The sequence below is a fragment of the Hyperolius riggenbachi genome, chromosome 8 (genome assembly GCF_040937935.1).
Source record: "Hyperolius riggenbachi isolate aHypRig1 chromosome 8, aHypRig1.pri, whole genome shotgun sequence".
Taxonomy (NCBI): domain Eukaryota; kingdom Metazoa; phylum Chordata; class Amphibia; order Anura; family Hyperoliidae; genus Hyperolius; species Hyperolius riggenbachi.
The window spans coordinates 71,994,550-72,011,741 of record NC_090653.1 but is presented as its reverse complement, the minus strand read 5'-3'; the positions used below and the strand labels follow the sequence as shown (position 1 = coordinate 72,011,741).

General features: G+C 46.8%; 1 protein-coding gene across 2 annotated transcripts in view; it reads right to left on the bottom strand.

Annotated features, from left to right (window-relative positions):
- Positions 1 to 17,192, bottom strand: part of LOC137528908 (cytochrome P450 2C8-like) — an 89,515-nt gene that overhangs the window by 45,225 nt on the left and 27,098 nt on the right. For both annotated transcript variants that reach the window (XM_068250671.1, XM_068250670.1), the window contains exons 6-7: positions 16,547 to 16,688; positions 1,661 to 1,845 (exon numbers count right to left, since the gene is read on the bottom strand). In XM_068250671.1, coding sequence (XP_068106772.1) covers positions 1,661 to 1,845; positions 16,547 to 16,688 — 327 coding nt within the window. The remainder of the gene's footprint in view (positions 1 to 1,660; positions 1,846 to 16,546; positions 16,689 to 17,192) is intronic.

The following is a 17,192-nucleotide window of genomic DNA, read 5'->3' as shown; positions in this document are numbered from 1 at the left end:
GAGTAACACGGAAAAATGCTGAATTGCCATCCAGACCACGTGCTGTTGGGAATCTGGACGAATCACCTGAATCCCTATAGCCATGCTCGCATCACTACAACTGCCAGTGTGCGTCCTGCAAGGCACACGCCAGCTAAGTGGAAACCAGTCCTTACTGATGCCAGGATCTGCATGTTTGCTATAAACTATCCTATCCAGCCAACCTTTGTAAGCAAAAACACTGCCTTATATGTGTTGCTCAGTAATGGGCCGAAATTTCGCATCGAAATTTGCATTTAGGCATAGTAATCGTAATGCGAAATTTCAGGGAAAATCATAATTAATTTTGTATATAATAGTAATATTTCATAATTTTGCGTAATTTTCATGAAATTTTGTGAAAATTTGGTTAATAGCAAAGTCCCCATACATGCTATTGCTACCAAAATTGCTACATATGTTAAGGAGAATATTGGGTAAAATCGATTTTCTCAAAAACTACAATGTCTTTTTTAGACATTGTAGTTTTTGAGAAAATCGATTTTAAATATTCAAAGAAAAAGTCTTTTTTTTAGTTTAAAAAACACTTTTTCTTTGCGTATTTAAAATAAATCGATTTTCTCAAAAATTACAAGGTCTTTTTGGAAAATTCTTTTTTTTTACTTGTACCCACTATTCTCCTTAACATATGTAGCAATTAGCTGATTATGATCATCACTTGCTCTTGCTATTAGAAACATGCTACTAGGGAATACGTATCAAACTACAGCCCGTGAGCCAAATTTGCCCTTCACCGCTGTTAAATTTGGCCCTCAAGTGGTTTCAAGGGGAGGGGGTAAGCACTTAACACTAGGGAACTGTATAGGGGAGGGAGGACCACTAGACAACAGGGAACTGTATAAGGGTTGAAGGGGTCATTAGACACCAGAGAACTTTATAAGGGAGGGAGGCGGCCTGTAGACATTGAGGTTGGCCCGCGACTAGGTTCCAGTGTGCAATTTTGGCCCACTTTATATTTGATTTTGTCACCCCTGTACCAGGGTAACCATGGTAACCTAAATTTTGCTGTGGTGCACCTTTAAGCTCCTCACTGTGCATTCACCGACAATCTGAGTAACAACTTCTACAAAAAAAGCACTGAAGGGAGGTAGGAGGCACCATGTCATCAACATGGGAACTGGTGCCCCACCTGCTTTTCAGGGAGGGGACTGGTTAAAGTGTTGACAGTAGGGGCATAACTACAAATAATGGGGCCCCCAGCAAAACTTTGATGGGGCCCCCAATGTTCACACCCGTTCCTTTGCCTACCCCTAGTGACCCTCACAGCCTGGGGGTCCAATATCACAAGGGTCATACAACAAGTGTGGCCTTCAAAATCTTCACACATATATCAAGTGTAGCCACAAAAACACCTGATCTGAAGGATGGACCCTTTATCGGAGGGAGTGAAGTAATAAAGACCCCTTACAGCTCATGGCCCCCCCTGCGGTTGCAGTGGCTGCTCCCCTGTAGTTACGCCCCTGGTTGACAGGCAGAACAAGAACTTTCTTGTAATTCCGGTAATGTCCAGGAATCCTACAGTTTAAATTGAACACTTTTGAGTTATTGTTTGGGATGCGCTTCAATTCATGTTACATGCTCAGCCTGTTTCGCTTTCCAGACACAGTGTTATGAAGTCTACCTTGGGGATGTTGTATCCTCGGAATGACACATCCTCTGTTGTGCAGTGCGGCATTCCAGTCGGGACAATGTCACTGAATCTTTGAATTTCCTGGATTACTGCTTCAGTGTACGGCATTCGGCTTCGGTCTTGGACTGACGGGCTCTGGTGGCCTATTACTTGATCAATCTCATTCTGGACCTTAACTGAAAAAAACATCTTGTGCTTTAATTCAATACTGTAAGTGTAGATCTAAATAGTAGTAAAGAAAAGCTTTGCCACGAGGTAACCATCCCCTCAATCCTTTCTGGACTGGCTGGTGACCCTCCTCAGTGGGGAAAAATGTTGGCATTGTCTATGACAAGTGGTTTCCCAACAGCAAATCTTATTAAATTATTTTAGCAATCTGGAGAAACAATAGGGAGATCACTCCTTGACATACAGTATATGTGTATCAAACCTACCATAGACAGCAGTCTACAGGAAAAACTAGTAGGAAATAAGGATTCCCCACTATGGGTTGGTTCACACCAAGAGCCCTTTTGAAAACACCAGCATTTCAAAAAGTACTTGGCTAATGTGTTTGTATGGACTAGTTTACACCAGAGTGATTTGATTTTTTCCCAAAACGCATACATGGGTCCTGAAGCAAATTGGAGGCGATTAGGCCTCAATATAAAGTATAAGAAAACTGTAAAATAGCTTAAAGTGAATGGGAACTGCATTTAAAAAATGAGACAGATACTTACCCAAGGAGAGGGAAGGCTCTGGGTCCTATAGAGCCTTCCCGCTCCTCTCCTGGTACCCTCATTCCGGTGCTGGCTCGCCCGGTAGCAGTATTTGATTAGATTAGTCAAATACTGCTTTATCCAGCCGAAGGAGGCTTCAGAAGTCTTCAGGGAGCCCAAATGCTCCTGAAGAAGGGCGGCCCTGTACTGCACCTGCGCAAGCACGCTCTTTTGCACGCTCACGCCTGTGCAGTATGGAGCCGCACGTCTTCGGGAGGGCACGGCTCCCGAAGACTTCCAAATACCCTTTCGGTGGGGGATTGAAATGGGGGGGGGGGGGGCAGCACAGGATACAGAGCACCGAGAGAGGAGACAGAAGGCTCTATACGACCCAGAGCCTTCCCTCTCCTTAGGTAAGTATTTGCTTCATTTTTTTTTAAATGTGGTTCCCATTCACTTTAAAAAAATTATTTAACAGAGCGATTATCAAAGTGCTTTTTGCCAAAAGGTTAAAGTGTACTTCCTGTGTCAGGAAACAGTACTGCAAATCGCTACAAAAAGGGCAAAGCATCGGTGATTACGCTTAGCGATATTTGTCGTGAACCAGAGCTATGTCATATAAAAAGAAAGCCAAATAGGGAAACTTAGGCTAGGATCACAAAGGGCCATTGTGGTTCAACGTAACACCAGATTGTAACGTGGGACTTCGCATTGCAATACAACATACACAGTGAAGCCATTGCAGTGCGTTCATTCGGAGTGAGGTACACATGCAGTGTGTTTACTGCATAAAATCAGTATTTACAGTACAGTGAAACATACTTTTCATTAACTGTATGCTTCACTGTATGCAACACAACGCGCGATAAAGTGTGGCACCACTTTTCCGATCCATGGCAGCAGGAATGGAATGCAATGTCCACTGTGAACATAGCCTTAGGATAGGTTCACACTGTGGGTGTTGCATACCACACATTATGTGTGTGAACTATAATGGAGAATGAACATATTAAAAGGACAACTGTAACGAGAGGGATATGGAGGCTGCCATATTTATTTCCTATTAAACAATACCAGTTACCTGGCAGCCTTTGTGATCTGTTTGGTTGCAGTAGTGTGAATCACACCAAAAACAAGCATGCAGCTAATCTTGTCTTGATCTAATAATAATGTCAGAAACGCCTGATCTACTGTATGCTTGTTCAGGGTCTATGGCTAAAAGTATTAGAGGAAGAGGATCAGCAGAGCAGCAAGGCAACTGGTATTGCTTAAAGGGATACTTAAGGGGTGCTATTGTGGTTGGGAACGTGAAGAATCACTCGCGCTCCCATGCCTGTCGGCCGGTGACGGCGAAACCGGAAGTCGTCGCCGGCGGGTCCAGGAGCATCGGAGCAGAGCTGCGAGGGCACCGATCAGCTACAGGGGGCTGAGGGAAGCCCCAGGTGAGTTAAACTCATTTTCTTTAACAGACTTAAGGTTCACTTTAATGTGTGCCAGAGACGGCACGTAAGAAAGATTTTTTTACTTACCTGGGGCTTCCTCCAGCCCCATAAGCATGTCTGAGTCTCTCGCTGTCCTCTCGCGTTCAGCCCCGGTAACTGGCTCAGTCTCATCAGTTGGGGTCTTCTGCGCATGCGTGGACCTCCTGCACATGTGCAGAAGACCCCAACTGACAACAATAAGCCAGTTACCGGGGATGATTGCCGCTGAACGGAGGCATGTGGGAGGCTGGCGAGGGACTCAGACGTGCTTATAGGGCTGGAGGAAGTAAAAAAATATCTTTGTTATGTGCTATTTCTCGTTTCCTTTAAGAGGAAATAAATATGGCAGCCTCTATACCCCTCTCGTTACAGGTGTCCTTTAATGCAAAGCCTGCATGCAGCGAGTTAGGGCTCTTTCAGACAAACGGGTAAACGCACCGCTTAGCTGCTGATTGCCGTGGTCAAGCATTCATACCACTTGTGTGTCAGCAGTTAAGATGCGGTGAGGTTACCGTCCGGTAAAACAAAATTGCTGCATGTGGCATCCAGGGCTGGTTGTAGCCAGCTGTGCATCCGCACAGTGGAGTGGCGTGCAGTGGTTGCTGCAGGTGCTGGATGCTTGCAGCCATAGCAAGCGCCCTGCACAGAAACAGGGGTGGCTGACAAGCAGTGAAGTGCGCTAGTACTGTCCAGCCGTTCATGTAAAAGACGCCTTAGGAATGCCCGATACAACACAGAAATCTGTTACGCCACAGTCAGAATCTGTCACAAAGCAGAATCACGTGTATCAAAAAAGGGCGCCTGGAAAAAAGGGCGCGGGATATAGCCGAAATTATAAGTTGTAATGTAAAACAATATTTTTAGTTTATAGCTTATAAGTGAAAACATAGTGCTAAATCGGTTCAATAAACGGAAATTAAAGGGCAAAATACCATCTATAACAACAAACGAATTTAGAGATGAAACGTCAAATAGTGTCTATAACAAAAATGATATTTAAACTTGTACAATGATAGATTTTACAGGTATTTTACTGCAATTAAACCTAACCTTAGGCTCACACAGATCTCTCCCTATCCCTAACCCCCCCCCCCCCTTTGTGTAAATAAACATCATTTAATACATTGTGTACATTACAAATATTGTACTGTAACTATACCTATCCCTACTCTCACACAGAACCCTCCCTGTACCTATCCCTAACCCCTAGACCTCCCTGGTGGTGCCTAACCCTAACCACCCCCCTGGTGGTGTAGTGTATATTGTACTGTAACTATACCTATCCCTACTCTCACACACAACCCTCTTACTGTACCTATCCCTAACCCCTAGACCCCCACTAGTGGTGCCTAACCCTAACCACCCCCCTGGTGGTGCCTAACCCTAACTAGTGTTGGGCGAACAGTGTTCGCCACTGTTCGGGTTCTGCAGAACATCACCCTGTTCGGGTGATGTTCGAGTTCAACCGAACACCTGATGGTGTTCGGCCAAACCGTTCGGCCACATGGCCGAACTAAGAGCGCATGACCGAACGTTCCCCGAACGTTCGGCTAGCGCTGTGATTGGCCGAACGGGTCACGTGGTTCGGACCCGAACGCGCTCTGATTGGCCGAACTGTCACGTGGTTCGGGTAAATAAATACCCGAACCACGTCATATCTCCGCCATTTGTCTGTGGGTTTAGCTTTGGGTAGGCAGGCAGGGTAGTTCGCGCTCCAGCCACACTAGCCAGGGTCCCCCCAGTCATTGTGTCGCTGCTGGGAATAGTAGTACACCGCTCGTTCAGCCACACTATATAGCATTGTTTACACTGCCACTCTGTGTACCTCGCTCAGCCACACTATATAGCATTCTTTTTACTGCCACTCTGTGTCTGCTGGGAATAGTAGTACACCACTCGCTCAGCCACACTACATAGCATTCTGTTTACTGCCACTCTGTGTCTGCTGGGAATAGTAGTACACCGCTCGCTCAGCCACACTATATAGCATTCTGTTTACTGCCACTCTGTGTACCTCGCTCAGCCACACTATATAGCATTCTGTTTACTGCCACTCTGTGTCTGCTGGGAATAGTAGTACACCGCTCGCTCAGCCACACTATATAGCATTCTGTTTACTGCCACTCTGTGTACCTCGCTCAGCCACACTATATAGCATTCTGTTTACTGCCACTCTGTGTCTGCTGGGAATAGTAGTACACCGCTCGCTCAGCCACACTATATAGCATTGTGTTTACTGCCACTCTGTGTACCTCGCTCACCCACACTATATAGCATTGTGCTTACTGCCACTCTGTGTCTGCTGGGAACAGTACTACACCGCTCGCTCAGCCACACTATATAGCATTCTGTTTACTGCCACTCTGTGTCTGCTGGGAACAGTACTACACCGCTCGCTCAGCCACACTATATAGCATTGTGTTTACTGCCACTCTGTGTACCTTGCTCAGCCACACTATATAGCATTGTGTTTACTGCCACTCTGTGTCTGCTAGGAACAATAGTACAGCGCTCGCTCAGCCACACTATATAGCATTGTGTTTACTGCCACTCTGTGTACCTTGCTCAGCCACACTATATAGCATTGTGTTTACTGCCACTCTGTGTCTGCTGGGAACAGTAGTACACCGCTCGCTCAGCCACACTATATAGCATTCTGTTTACTGCCACTCTATGTCTGCTGGGAACAGTACTACACCGCTCGCTCAGCCACACTATATAGCATTGTGTTTACTGCCACTCTGTGTACCTTGCTCAGCCACACTATATAGCATTGTGTTTACTGCCACTCTGTGTCTGCTGGGAACAGTAGTACACCGCTCGCTCAGCCACACTATATAGCATTCTGTTTACTGCCACTCTGTGTACCTTGCTCAGCCACACTATATAGCATTGTGTTTACTGCCACTCTGTGTCTGCTGGGAACAGTAGTACACCGCTCGCTCAGCCACACTATATAGCATTGTGTTTACTGCCACTCTGTGTCTGCTGGGAACAGTAGTACACTGCCGCTCACTCAGTCACTCCATTACTATATAGCATTGCTGGGATCTGTAGTACTCTGCTCACCCACCCATACCATTGTACTGCCAGTCACTGTGTATATTGCTGGGATCTGTAGTACTTCACTCACCGTCAACCACTATATAGCATTGCGTACTCTGCCAGTCAGTGTGTATATTGCTGGGATCAGTAATACTCCACTCAACGTCAACCACTATATGAGCTCACCATGAGTTCCTCAGAGACCTCCGCTGTGAGCAGCACTCCCAACAACAGCAACAGCCAACGCCCCACGCAAGCTATAACATCCACCCCAGCAGCCAGTGGTCAGCAGCAGCCCTCCCCGGAGGAGAACGTTGTGTCCATCGGTCCGGCGCCAGAGCGATTATTGAGGGCTGCCATTGAGGAGATGATGGGGCCTGATGTGGAGGAGGAGGTCGGGCTCAGGCCAGCATCCCAAGTTAATGTTGAGGACGATGAGGGGTCTGTGTCTGGGGATGTTGGGGTGGCAGAGGTGGTGGGTGGGTCAGACTCAGGAGAAGAGTTGTATGATGAGGATGATGATCGGGACCATCTGTATGTGCCTCAGAGTCTGACCCCGGAAAACATGTTGTATCGTGTGTTTAGGTACTAAAATCTGCGTTCCCACTTCCCAGTACTGCCCGGGTCCACGGATCCATATAATTTTTTGGGCAGCACTATCAAACTGTGGTACTATGAGTGAGTTGCCATGGTCCTTCTGTGCTGTCACACTCACCGTCTGTCTGCAGATGGATTGTTCAACACAGCTACGCCATCTGACATGTAGTCCTTGACCATCTTCTCCAGGCGATTGGTGTTGGAGGACGTGGAACTGCCCGATTGCTGTTCTGTGGGCTGCTGCATGGGTGTCAGAAAATGTTTCCACTCCAAGGACACTGCCAATACCATTCCCTTTTGGGCACTAGCAGCAGCTTGTGTTCTTTGCTGCCCTCCTGGTCCTCCTGGGTTTGCTGAAGTCAGTCTGTCGGCGTACAACTGGCTAGAGAAGGAGGAGGATGTCAATCTCCTCTCTAAAGTCTCCATCCTCAAGGGCCTGCTGGAATTGTTCCATTTTTGACCTGTCTGACACTTTCTTCAATCAGTTTTTTAACATTGTGTTTGTATAAACTGGGTATAAACCCAGTAATTGGTGTTGTCCAGAATAATGAATAATAATGAATAGTGAATAATGCGCGGGCCACGTTCAATGCAGTCTAGCATGAATTGAGCCATGTGTGCCAGAGAATCCTGCCAGACTCCTCTGTCTTCATGTTCTTGTGAGCGTTGTGATTGTTGTGATGCACCATATTCGTCACCAGCATCACTTTCTTCCTCTTCTGCTGTCCATTACCGCTAAATTGTGGAAGTCCAACGTGCACCGCTCTGTCCCTCGGCAGTGGGGGCATCCAATTCCTGCTCCAACTCCAGCTGTTCCTCATCCTGTTCTTTGTCATAGCTGGGACCAGCGTTTCCTGAGGCAGGTTGCCTGATGTTGGTATCATCACGCTGATCGTTTTCATCTTCAGATTCCCCCACTTGCATCATGCCAGCGGTTTCCATCTTCAACATTGATTTCTTCAGTAAACACAGCAGTGGTATTGTAATGCTGACTGTAGAGTTGTCACTGCTCAGTCACAAGCAACGTGGATTGCTCAAAATTTTGGAGGACTTGGCAGAGATCCAACATGGTGGCCCAATCAGATCCACAGAAGCTTGGTAGCTAGCTGCTGGAATGCGCCTCGGCACTGCGCAAAAGCGTGCTAGCATGTGCAGCGTAGAATTCCAGCGCGTAGGGAGGGACATCACCCAGCGAGCGATGGTGCGCTAGATTGAAGCGCTCCTGCATCTCTTGGTGAGTCCTTCAGAAGCGGTACTGGACTTTAAAAAATGTTGTTTTTTTTCCTTCAACAGAAGATCTGCCACGTTGGAGTGAGGAGGACGCCGCCGACCCCGACACCAAGCTGAACCCCGGCGAACTCCAAGCAGAGGATCTTCAGGAACCCTCAAGGCTTTGAGCAAGCTGAGGAGGATCAGCAGTCCCGACGAGACCTCTCCTCATACGTGACTGTGTGCAGTGGAGTAGAGCTCCCCAGAACAACCTCTCACTTGTCACTTTGTCACTGGTCACTTTGTCACTTTGTCATTTTGTCACTTTGTCACTTGTCACTTGTCACTTTGTCACTTGTCACTTTGTCACTTTGTCAGTCACATTGTCACTTTGTCACTGGTCACTTTGTCACTTGTCACTTTGTCACTTTGTCAGTCACTTTGTCACTTTGTCACTTTTCACTTTGTCACTTGGTCACTTGGTCACTTGGTCACTTGTCACTTGGTCACTTGGTCACTTGGTCACTTGTCCAGATGATCTCGGTACACCTCCTGCGATTCAAATTCCTGCACACATTGCTCTGGGATTTGGGTGTGATGAATGATGCATCTAACTGGCCACCGGAGACAAATAAGGCCTTCAAAACATTGAAAGCAGCTTTCTGTTCCGCCCCCATTTTGCGTCATGTTGAGTTGTTGACGTCATGTTCATCCTCGGCCTCGCCTTGCATTTCAGTGCGAGGTGCATTTTCCACAGAAAAAGGTTGTGAATCCGGGCACAACATTTGTGGCTGTTTCATTGACCTTTCACAGGTAGAAGATTGTGGGGGTGGGAATAGCTCCTCCGAATAGCCCATTGTGTCCTGAAAACTACTCATTGCATTGCTTTGCGCACGCATTTTTTTGTCCTCATGCAAGGCCTGAGTTGCGCCTGAAAGCGTGGCCTTCTCCTCCTGCGCCTCCTCCTGTTCCATCACGTCTGCTGCTGCTGGGTTAGCGTTGCTGCCCAGTCCCTGTTTATTGAACCTCTTATCTTTATTACATTTATGACTGCATGGCGGTACAAAGCATGCTATCCGCACGCTTCTTGTCCTCATGCAAGGCCTGGGTTGTTGTGTCTCAAAGCGTGGCCTTCTCCTCCTGTGCCTCCTCCTGTTCCATCACGTGTGCTGCTGCTGCTGCTGGGTTAGCGTTGCCGGTCTCTGTTTATGGAACCTCTCATCTTTATTACATTTATGACTGCATGGCGGTAAAAAGCATGCTATCCGCACGCTTCTTGTCCTCCTGCAAGGCCTGGGTTGTTGTGTCTCAAAGCGTGGCCTTCTCCTCCTGCGCCTCCTCCTGTTCCATCACGTGTGCTGCTGCTGCTGGGTTAGCGTTGCCGGTCCCTGTTTATGGAACCTCTCATCTTTATTACATTTATGACTGCATGGCGGTAAAAAGCATGCTATCCGCACGCTTCTTGTCCTCATGCAAGGCCTGGGTTGTTGTGTCTCAAAAAGCGTGGCCTTCTCCTCCTGCGCCTCCTCCTCCTGTTCCATCACGTGTGCTGCTGCTGGTGCTGGGTTAGCGTTACCGGTCCCTTTTCCTGGAACCTCTTCTCTGTATTACATTTATGACTGCATGGCGACAAAAAGCATGTTACCTGTGCAAAGAAACATGACATTTTCCACATTTAAAAGACAGTTTTTCCTTTGAAACTTTACAATCAATTTTCTCAAAAACTATAAGCTCTTTTTCAAATATTTTTTTTTCCTCTTGTACCCACTCCCAAGGTGCACATACCCTGCAAATTTGGGGTATGTACCATGTAAGGAAGCTTTACAAAGCACGAAAGTTCGGGTCCCCATTGACTTCCATTATGTTCGGAGTTCGGCGCGAACACCCGAACATCGCGGCGATGTTCGGCGAACGTTCGCGAACCCGAACATCTAGGTGTTCGCCCAACATTAACCCTAACTACTCCAGTGGTGGTGCCTAACCCTAACCACTCCCCTGGTGGTGCCTAACCCTAACCACTCCCCTTGTGGTGCCTAACCCTAACCACCCCTACTGGTGGTGCCTAATCCTAAGACCCCCCTGGTAGTGCCTAACCCTAACCACCCCCCTGGTGGTGCCTAACCCTAACCACCCCCCAGGTGGTGCCTAACCCTAACCACCCCCCAGGTGGTGCCTAACCCTAACCACCCCCCAGGTGGTGCCTAACCCTAACCACCCCCTTGGTGAGAAAGAAAGAAAGCGTTGCGTAGCCTGGGGCGCTCAGGTGCAGTTGCCGTCGACTTGCAAGTTGGCGGTAACGAAAGTAGCTGGCGTGGGAGAACGGAGGCTCGGGCAGGACCTGCGCGGGACAGGGCAGCTGCTGGGGGTTTGGAGAAACCCCAGGTAAATTAAACTTTTTTTTTTTTTTACAGGAATTTACAGTTCCGCTTAAATAATAAGTGGCAAGAAGAAAAATGTTGGAATTGTAGTTGAATGTTGCACCACTAGATGTCAGTGTTGTCTTATTATGCATGAGTTGTATTTAGATCCAGAACATAATGGCCCTTTTCCACTAGCAATCACAATCACAAGTCACAAATACCAGCAATTATCACCATCAAGCATCATCACTCTTAAAAATCGCTCCAGAAAGCGATTGCGATTTGGAAATCGAATCACTATAGTGGAAAATATTTCTCATGATTACTACGATTTAAAAATCACTGGCGATTTGCGACTTTTTGCGATTCAGCTGTGCAGTGGAAAAAGGCCCTAAGGATCTATCTGGCCAGTGGCCAATGAAAAAACGATTCTATTTAATATTATTATTATATTGAATGTGCATGTGAGCTTATAGTACATTTGGAAGAGAATGCAGTGAATTCTGAACACGCATACACATGACATATAAAAGCTGCTATGAATTATATAGTGTGTCATGTCATTTTATACAACAAAGACTCAGTAATTATGTAGATACTGAATTGTAATAAATTAAAATTACCCCAATAGAATAAATGCTACCAAAATGTATAACTTCTGAAAAAGTCCAGGCTTGTGCATGCAAAGTACAGATGAGCCTGTCTTCAGAAGCACTTGGGGGCGCAAGTACTTTCAAAGGCTTGCCGAGGAGTATGGAAGACACAGTTGGTCGCATAACTTCCACCATTGGTGGCCCTAGAAGGTCAGCATGGGCTGAGGACCGAGAAGGCTTTATGGTATCCACGACCTTCACTGAACATAGACAAGTATCTAATCTGAAGTGTGATTCCTTCAGCTTCCCTTTATAGCCTCGGACACACGGACCAACCTGCTGCCTGATTATCGTTTGACTTTAGTCTGTTGGATAATCAGGCATGTGTATGTGTATGTGCACAAACCACTAGCAATAGAAATCATAAAAAATTTCAAATTTAAAATACACATATATAAGAAATACATTTCTAGCAGAGTAAAAGTGCACTATAAATTACGTTTCTCCTATGTTGCAGTCGCTTACAGTAAGCATTTAAAATCTGAAAGATTTTGGACTAGTCCATCTACTCATTGGGGATTTTCAGTATTTCCTTTATTTTTAAAACCTGGAATGGGTTTATCCAAAGATGCCAGCCAGCTTCCCTCCTCACTTGCACACTATTTTGGTAGTTGAAATGCGCCACTGCCGCTCAGAGAGTGCTGTTTTTGGCCTTTTGTTACTTAAGTTTGATGTATGCATATATTTCTTTGGGCCACAATAAAAAGATTAAAAAAAAAAAAAAAAAGTTACAGAGAATCCCCTATATGGAGATAATCTGTCAGTTCTGTCAAGGTAGGCTATACATCTAGTGATGATGGGCAGATTCGATCAAGAGACAAATCTCTCTTTAATCGAAACTGATAAGAGAGATTTCATGCTGAAATCGATCCGGAATCGGCCTTGTGATGCCGCATCCGTCCGCCTCGCCGCCCCTATGCTACCCCCTAATGTTAAATGTTCCCCGGTGCCCAGTGCAAGATATACATTACCTGTCTGGGGCCTCCGCTGGCTCTGGGCGCACTCTGTTCTTCTACAGGGCTGCCATCAGAAATCTTTAGGCCCCATCCTGGGCAAACCTACTAGGACCCCTCACTTCCCTCTGCCCCCACATGGCAAATCAGTCTTTAAAGGTCTGAACAAACTGTGTGTTCATGTTTCACGCGCTCCTGTGGGTGGCAGCGCCCATCAAAACTGCTTAGTCCATTAAAACTAACTGCGCTTGCACAGAACGATCCCAGCTACGGGAGCACAATGGAGGAGGCATGCGCCCAGAACAGCGCATGCGCAGTGCCCCGCAACCCAGCTGGATTGTGTGCACTGCACAGGAGCACAACAGATTGGACCAGAAGGGTATCAAGGGAACTTACGGACTACAGGGGGCTATAGGTAAGTAAAAATTATTTTCTTCCATTTATCTCGGGTTTACTTTATTCACTAAATGAATAGTCTGGTGCAAAAGTTGAGGATGCAAGGACTGGGGAAGAGTTTGTGTGCATGGATAGGGAACTGGCTAATGGACAGAAAACAAAGAGTTGTGGTCAATGGATCGTACTCAAAATGGGAGACTGTTAGCAGTGGGGTCCCACAGGGGTCTGTACTGGGTCCAGTGCTCTTCAATTTATTTATTAATGACCTAGTAGATGCAGTAGTGAGCAATGTTGCTATTTTTGCAGATGATACAAAATTGTGCAGAATCATCAACTCTCAGGAAGATAGTGTCCTATTGCAACAGGATCTGGATAGGATGGCTATATGGGCACATACATGGCAGATGAAATTCAATGTTGACAAATGTAAAGTCATGCATTTTGGTCGTACCAATGGTCTAGCACCATACAAAATAAATGGGATACAGTTGGGAACATCAAACTTGGAGAAGGACTTAGGAGTACTCATCGACAACAAGTTAAATAATCGTACTCAATGCCAAGCCGCTGCAGCTAAAGCGAACAAAATTTTGGGATGCATTAAAAGGGAAATAAAAACTCGAGATGCTAGCATAATATTGCCCCTGTTTAACTCTCTAGTAAGGCCACATCTGGAATATGGAATTCAGTTCTGGGCACCACATTACAAAAAAGATATTGCAGTTTTAGAGCAGGTGCAGAGACGAGCTACAAAATTGATACGTGGGATGGAAGGTCTCGCTTACCAAGAAAGGTTAGATAAACTGGGTTTATTTAGTCTAGAGAAAAGACGCCTTAGAGGAGATCTAATTAACATGTATAAATACATTAGAGGGCAATATAATAGCTTGGCGGATGAGCTTTTTGTCCCTAGGCCTTCAAGGACTAGAGGACATGAGCTGCGCATGGAGGAAAAACGTTTTAGCCATTTATTTAGGAAAGGGTTCTTTACAGTAAGAGTGGTTAAGATGTGGAATGCATTGCCACAGGAAGTCGTTATGGCAAACTCTATACCTGCATTTAAAGGGGGCTTAGATGCTTTCCTTGCGTTGAAAGACATCCATGGCTACAATTACTAGGTTATGCCTAATGATGTTGATCCAGGGATTTTATCTGATTGCCATCTGGAGTCAGGAAGGAATTTTTCCCATTTGGGGCTAATTGGACCATGCCTGGTGGGGGTTTTTTCGCCTTCCTCTGGATCAACAGGGGTATGTGGGGGACGGGCTGGAGTTGTACTTTGTACTGGTTGAACTCGATGGACGTATGTCTTTTTTCAACCAAAATAACTATGTAACTATGTAATAAGATAATTCTTGGAGGAGCCTCCCGGCACCCCTCATCATATTCATGGGCAGCCAGAAGGACAGACATGGACTGCCCATGGGGCACTTGTGTGGCACTGTTCTCCGGGTCCCAGATTCACTCGGGCTCCATACAACAGTCCTCCCTGTGATGCCTTGAAGGAGGCCCTGCACCCGCCACCTGGTTGCCTAGTAACGTGGCCACGTGTGTGCATCTGACATCATACGCGTGCCATTACTAGGCATGCACGTGGGGCACACGTGTATGGAGTGTGGAGTGCTCCCGGAAGACAAGAATGTATAACCTGCACTGAGCACCGGGGGGACAGTTAACATTGGGGGGGGGGCAGCGCAAAGGGTTTTGCTGCGTTCGTCAACCGTCCCGAAATTGCATGCTGTTACCGACATGCACCCGATCAAGCAAGGCGGCCCTCATCTTGCAGCATGTGCTATCGACTTATGTGAACGATTTCGTCCCGAAATTGGTTGCATTGTCGGTTGTGCATGCACTTGGCGGCACAGATTTTCACCCGATTGGATTATAATAATCGTCTGCAAGTCGCCTGATGTATGTCTTCCTTCAGATATGTTCAATCCTTTTGTGACAGCGACATAAGAAAAAATAAATCTCTAGTGAATTTTACTCTTTAACCACTTGCCGACTCCGTCACGCCGATGACGCCCCAGGACCGCCTAACGCCGATCGGCGTAAAGTCCTGAGGCAGTGGTTTGTGGGAGATCACGCGGGCTGATGCACACGCATCCCCCCTTGGATGATGGAACTCCGCCTTTAGTCTCCCAGCGTCGATCGCCGCTCAGAGACTGCTAGACGGCGAAACCGCCGTCTTTTAACAGTGCAGCGCTGCGATCTATGGCAGCACTGTACAGGGGACAGCCATGTGACACGGCTGCCCCCCTGGGTGACACAAAAAAGTGGTCCACTGTCATAGGCTGAAGCCTATGACAGCTGACCACGCTGATTGGCTGGCTGTGGGAGGGAGGAGGGGATTGCAAAATAAATAAAAAAAAATAGTCAAAAATATGAAAAAATAAAACGAACAAATATTTATAAAAAACAAACAAACAATTATCTGGGGAGCGATCAGACCTCTGAGAGCTCTGTTGGGGGGGAATCACTTGTGTGCTGAGTTGTGCAGCCCTGCAGCAAGGCCTTAAAGCTGCAGTCAGGGCCGGTTTAAGCAACAATGGGGCCCCAGGGCAAAATAAACCTGGGGGCCCCCCCAACAGATACCCCGGAACAAAAATCGGCATTAGGGGACCTTTTTTGCAGCTGGTATAGTCAGGGTGTGAAGTCCCAATCGGTCGGAGCTCCACATTCTGGCTATCCCAGCCTGCATGGGGGGCAAGGGGTTAAAAAGTTTCAGGAGGGGGGACCCTACATAATTTTTTTTTCTTAAATTCCCACACTCTAAACATAAGAAAAAAAATTGGGAAAATAGGAAAAAAATGCCAGGGATCTTCATACAGCCATATTGCGGCTGTATAGCGATCTCTGGCCAAAGCGCTGCGGCTGCGTATAGACCCCCTGGAAACCCCGTCAGGAAATTTATTGCGCTTTCGTTTGATGCATGTAAAATTACACTACCGTTAGGTTTGCTACTAAAAGTGACTTTAACCGCATTTAAAAGTATATTTTTTTCCTTCGAAAATTTAAAATTGATTTTCTCAAAAACTATAAGGTCTTTTTGAAAAATTGTTTTTTCCTCTTATTCCTAATGATCTCCTTAACATATCCTGCAAATTTAGGGTTTCTAGCATTTAAGGTGGATTTGCTTTAAAGTCGGCAGGTTTTTAAATGTGTATTTCTTTTCCTTTTAAACTTTAAAATCGATTTTCTCAAAAACTATAAGGCCGATTTGAATTTTTTTTCCTCTTGTAGCCACTGGGGGCCCCTACAAGCTCTGGCGCCCTGGGGCAGCTGCCTCCTTTGCCTTTATGGTAGCGCCGGCCCTGGCTGCAGTGGCCCCGTTTGTGAAAAATGGCCAGGTCTTTAGGGGGGTTTAAGCCTGTTGTCCTTAAGAGGTTAACAAACATACATTTTATATGTATGCATACACATGCATTTTACATGTTACAGTTTTTCACAACAGTGGTCCTGTAAGATTTACGGTAATGCTGTACCTTGTATTTCTGGATATCTGAGCAGGATGAGCAAGCCATGGCGCAGCGTCATGCTGACGGTATCTGTCCCAGCAGTGAACAAGTTTGTTGCTGAAGTCACAAGATTTTCTATTTGAAACTCTGTATTTGGGTTTTCCTTATCCTAGGAACATCATTGAAAAAGACATAATTACAGCGCTTTATATATAAGCTGTTTGTGCAGGTTCAGCACAAGCAATATCTTCACCCAGGGCCGGCCCGCTCATGAGGCGGGGTGAAACCTTTGCCTCAGGCGGCAAATTTCCAGGGGCGGCACCCGCCCGTCCGTGGGTGCGGGGAGCCGGCCCGCCGAGCTGGAGGGGTAGCTGGCAGGACGGGGGTATTGGGCCAGCGGCGGGGAGGGGGGTCGGACCCCCCCCTCCCTCGCCTGGGTCCCCCGTCCTCCGCTCCCCTCCAGCCTAAATAGAAGCAGCCGTATGTGTAAGAGGCATGGGCGGGGAGACACTCACCTCCTCCTCGCTCCAGCGTGCGCTCCAGTGACATCACTTCCTGCAACGCTGCAGGAAGTGACGTCAGTGGAACGCACGCTGGGAAGAGGTGAGTGTCCTCCCCGCCCGTGCCTCTTACACATACGGCTGCTTCTATTTAGGCTGAAGGGGAGCGGAGG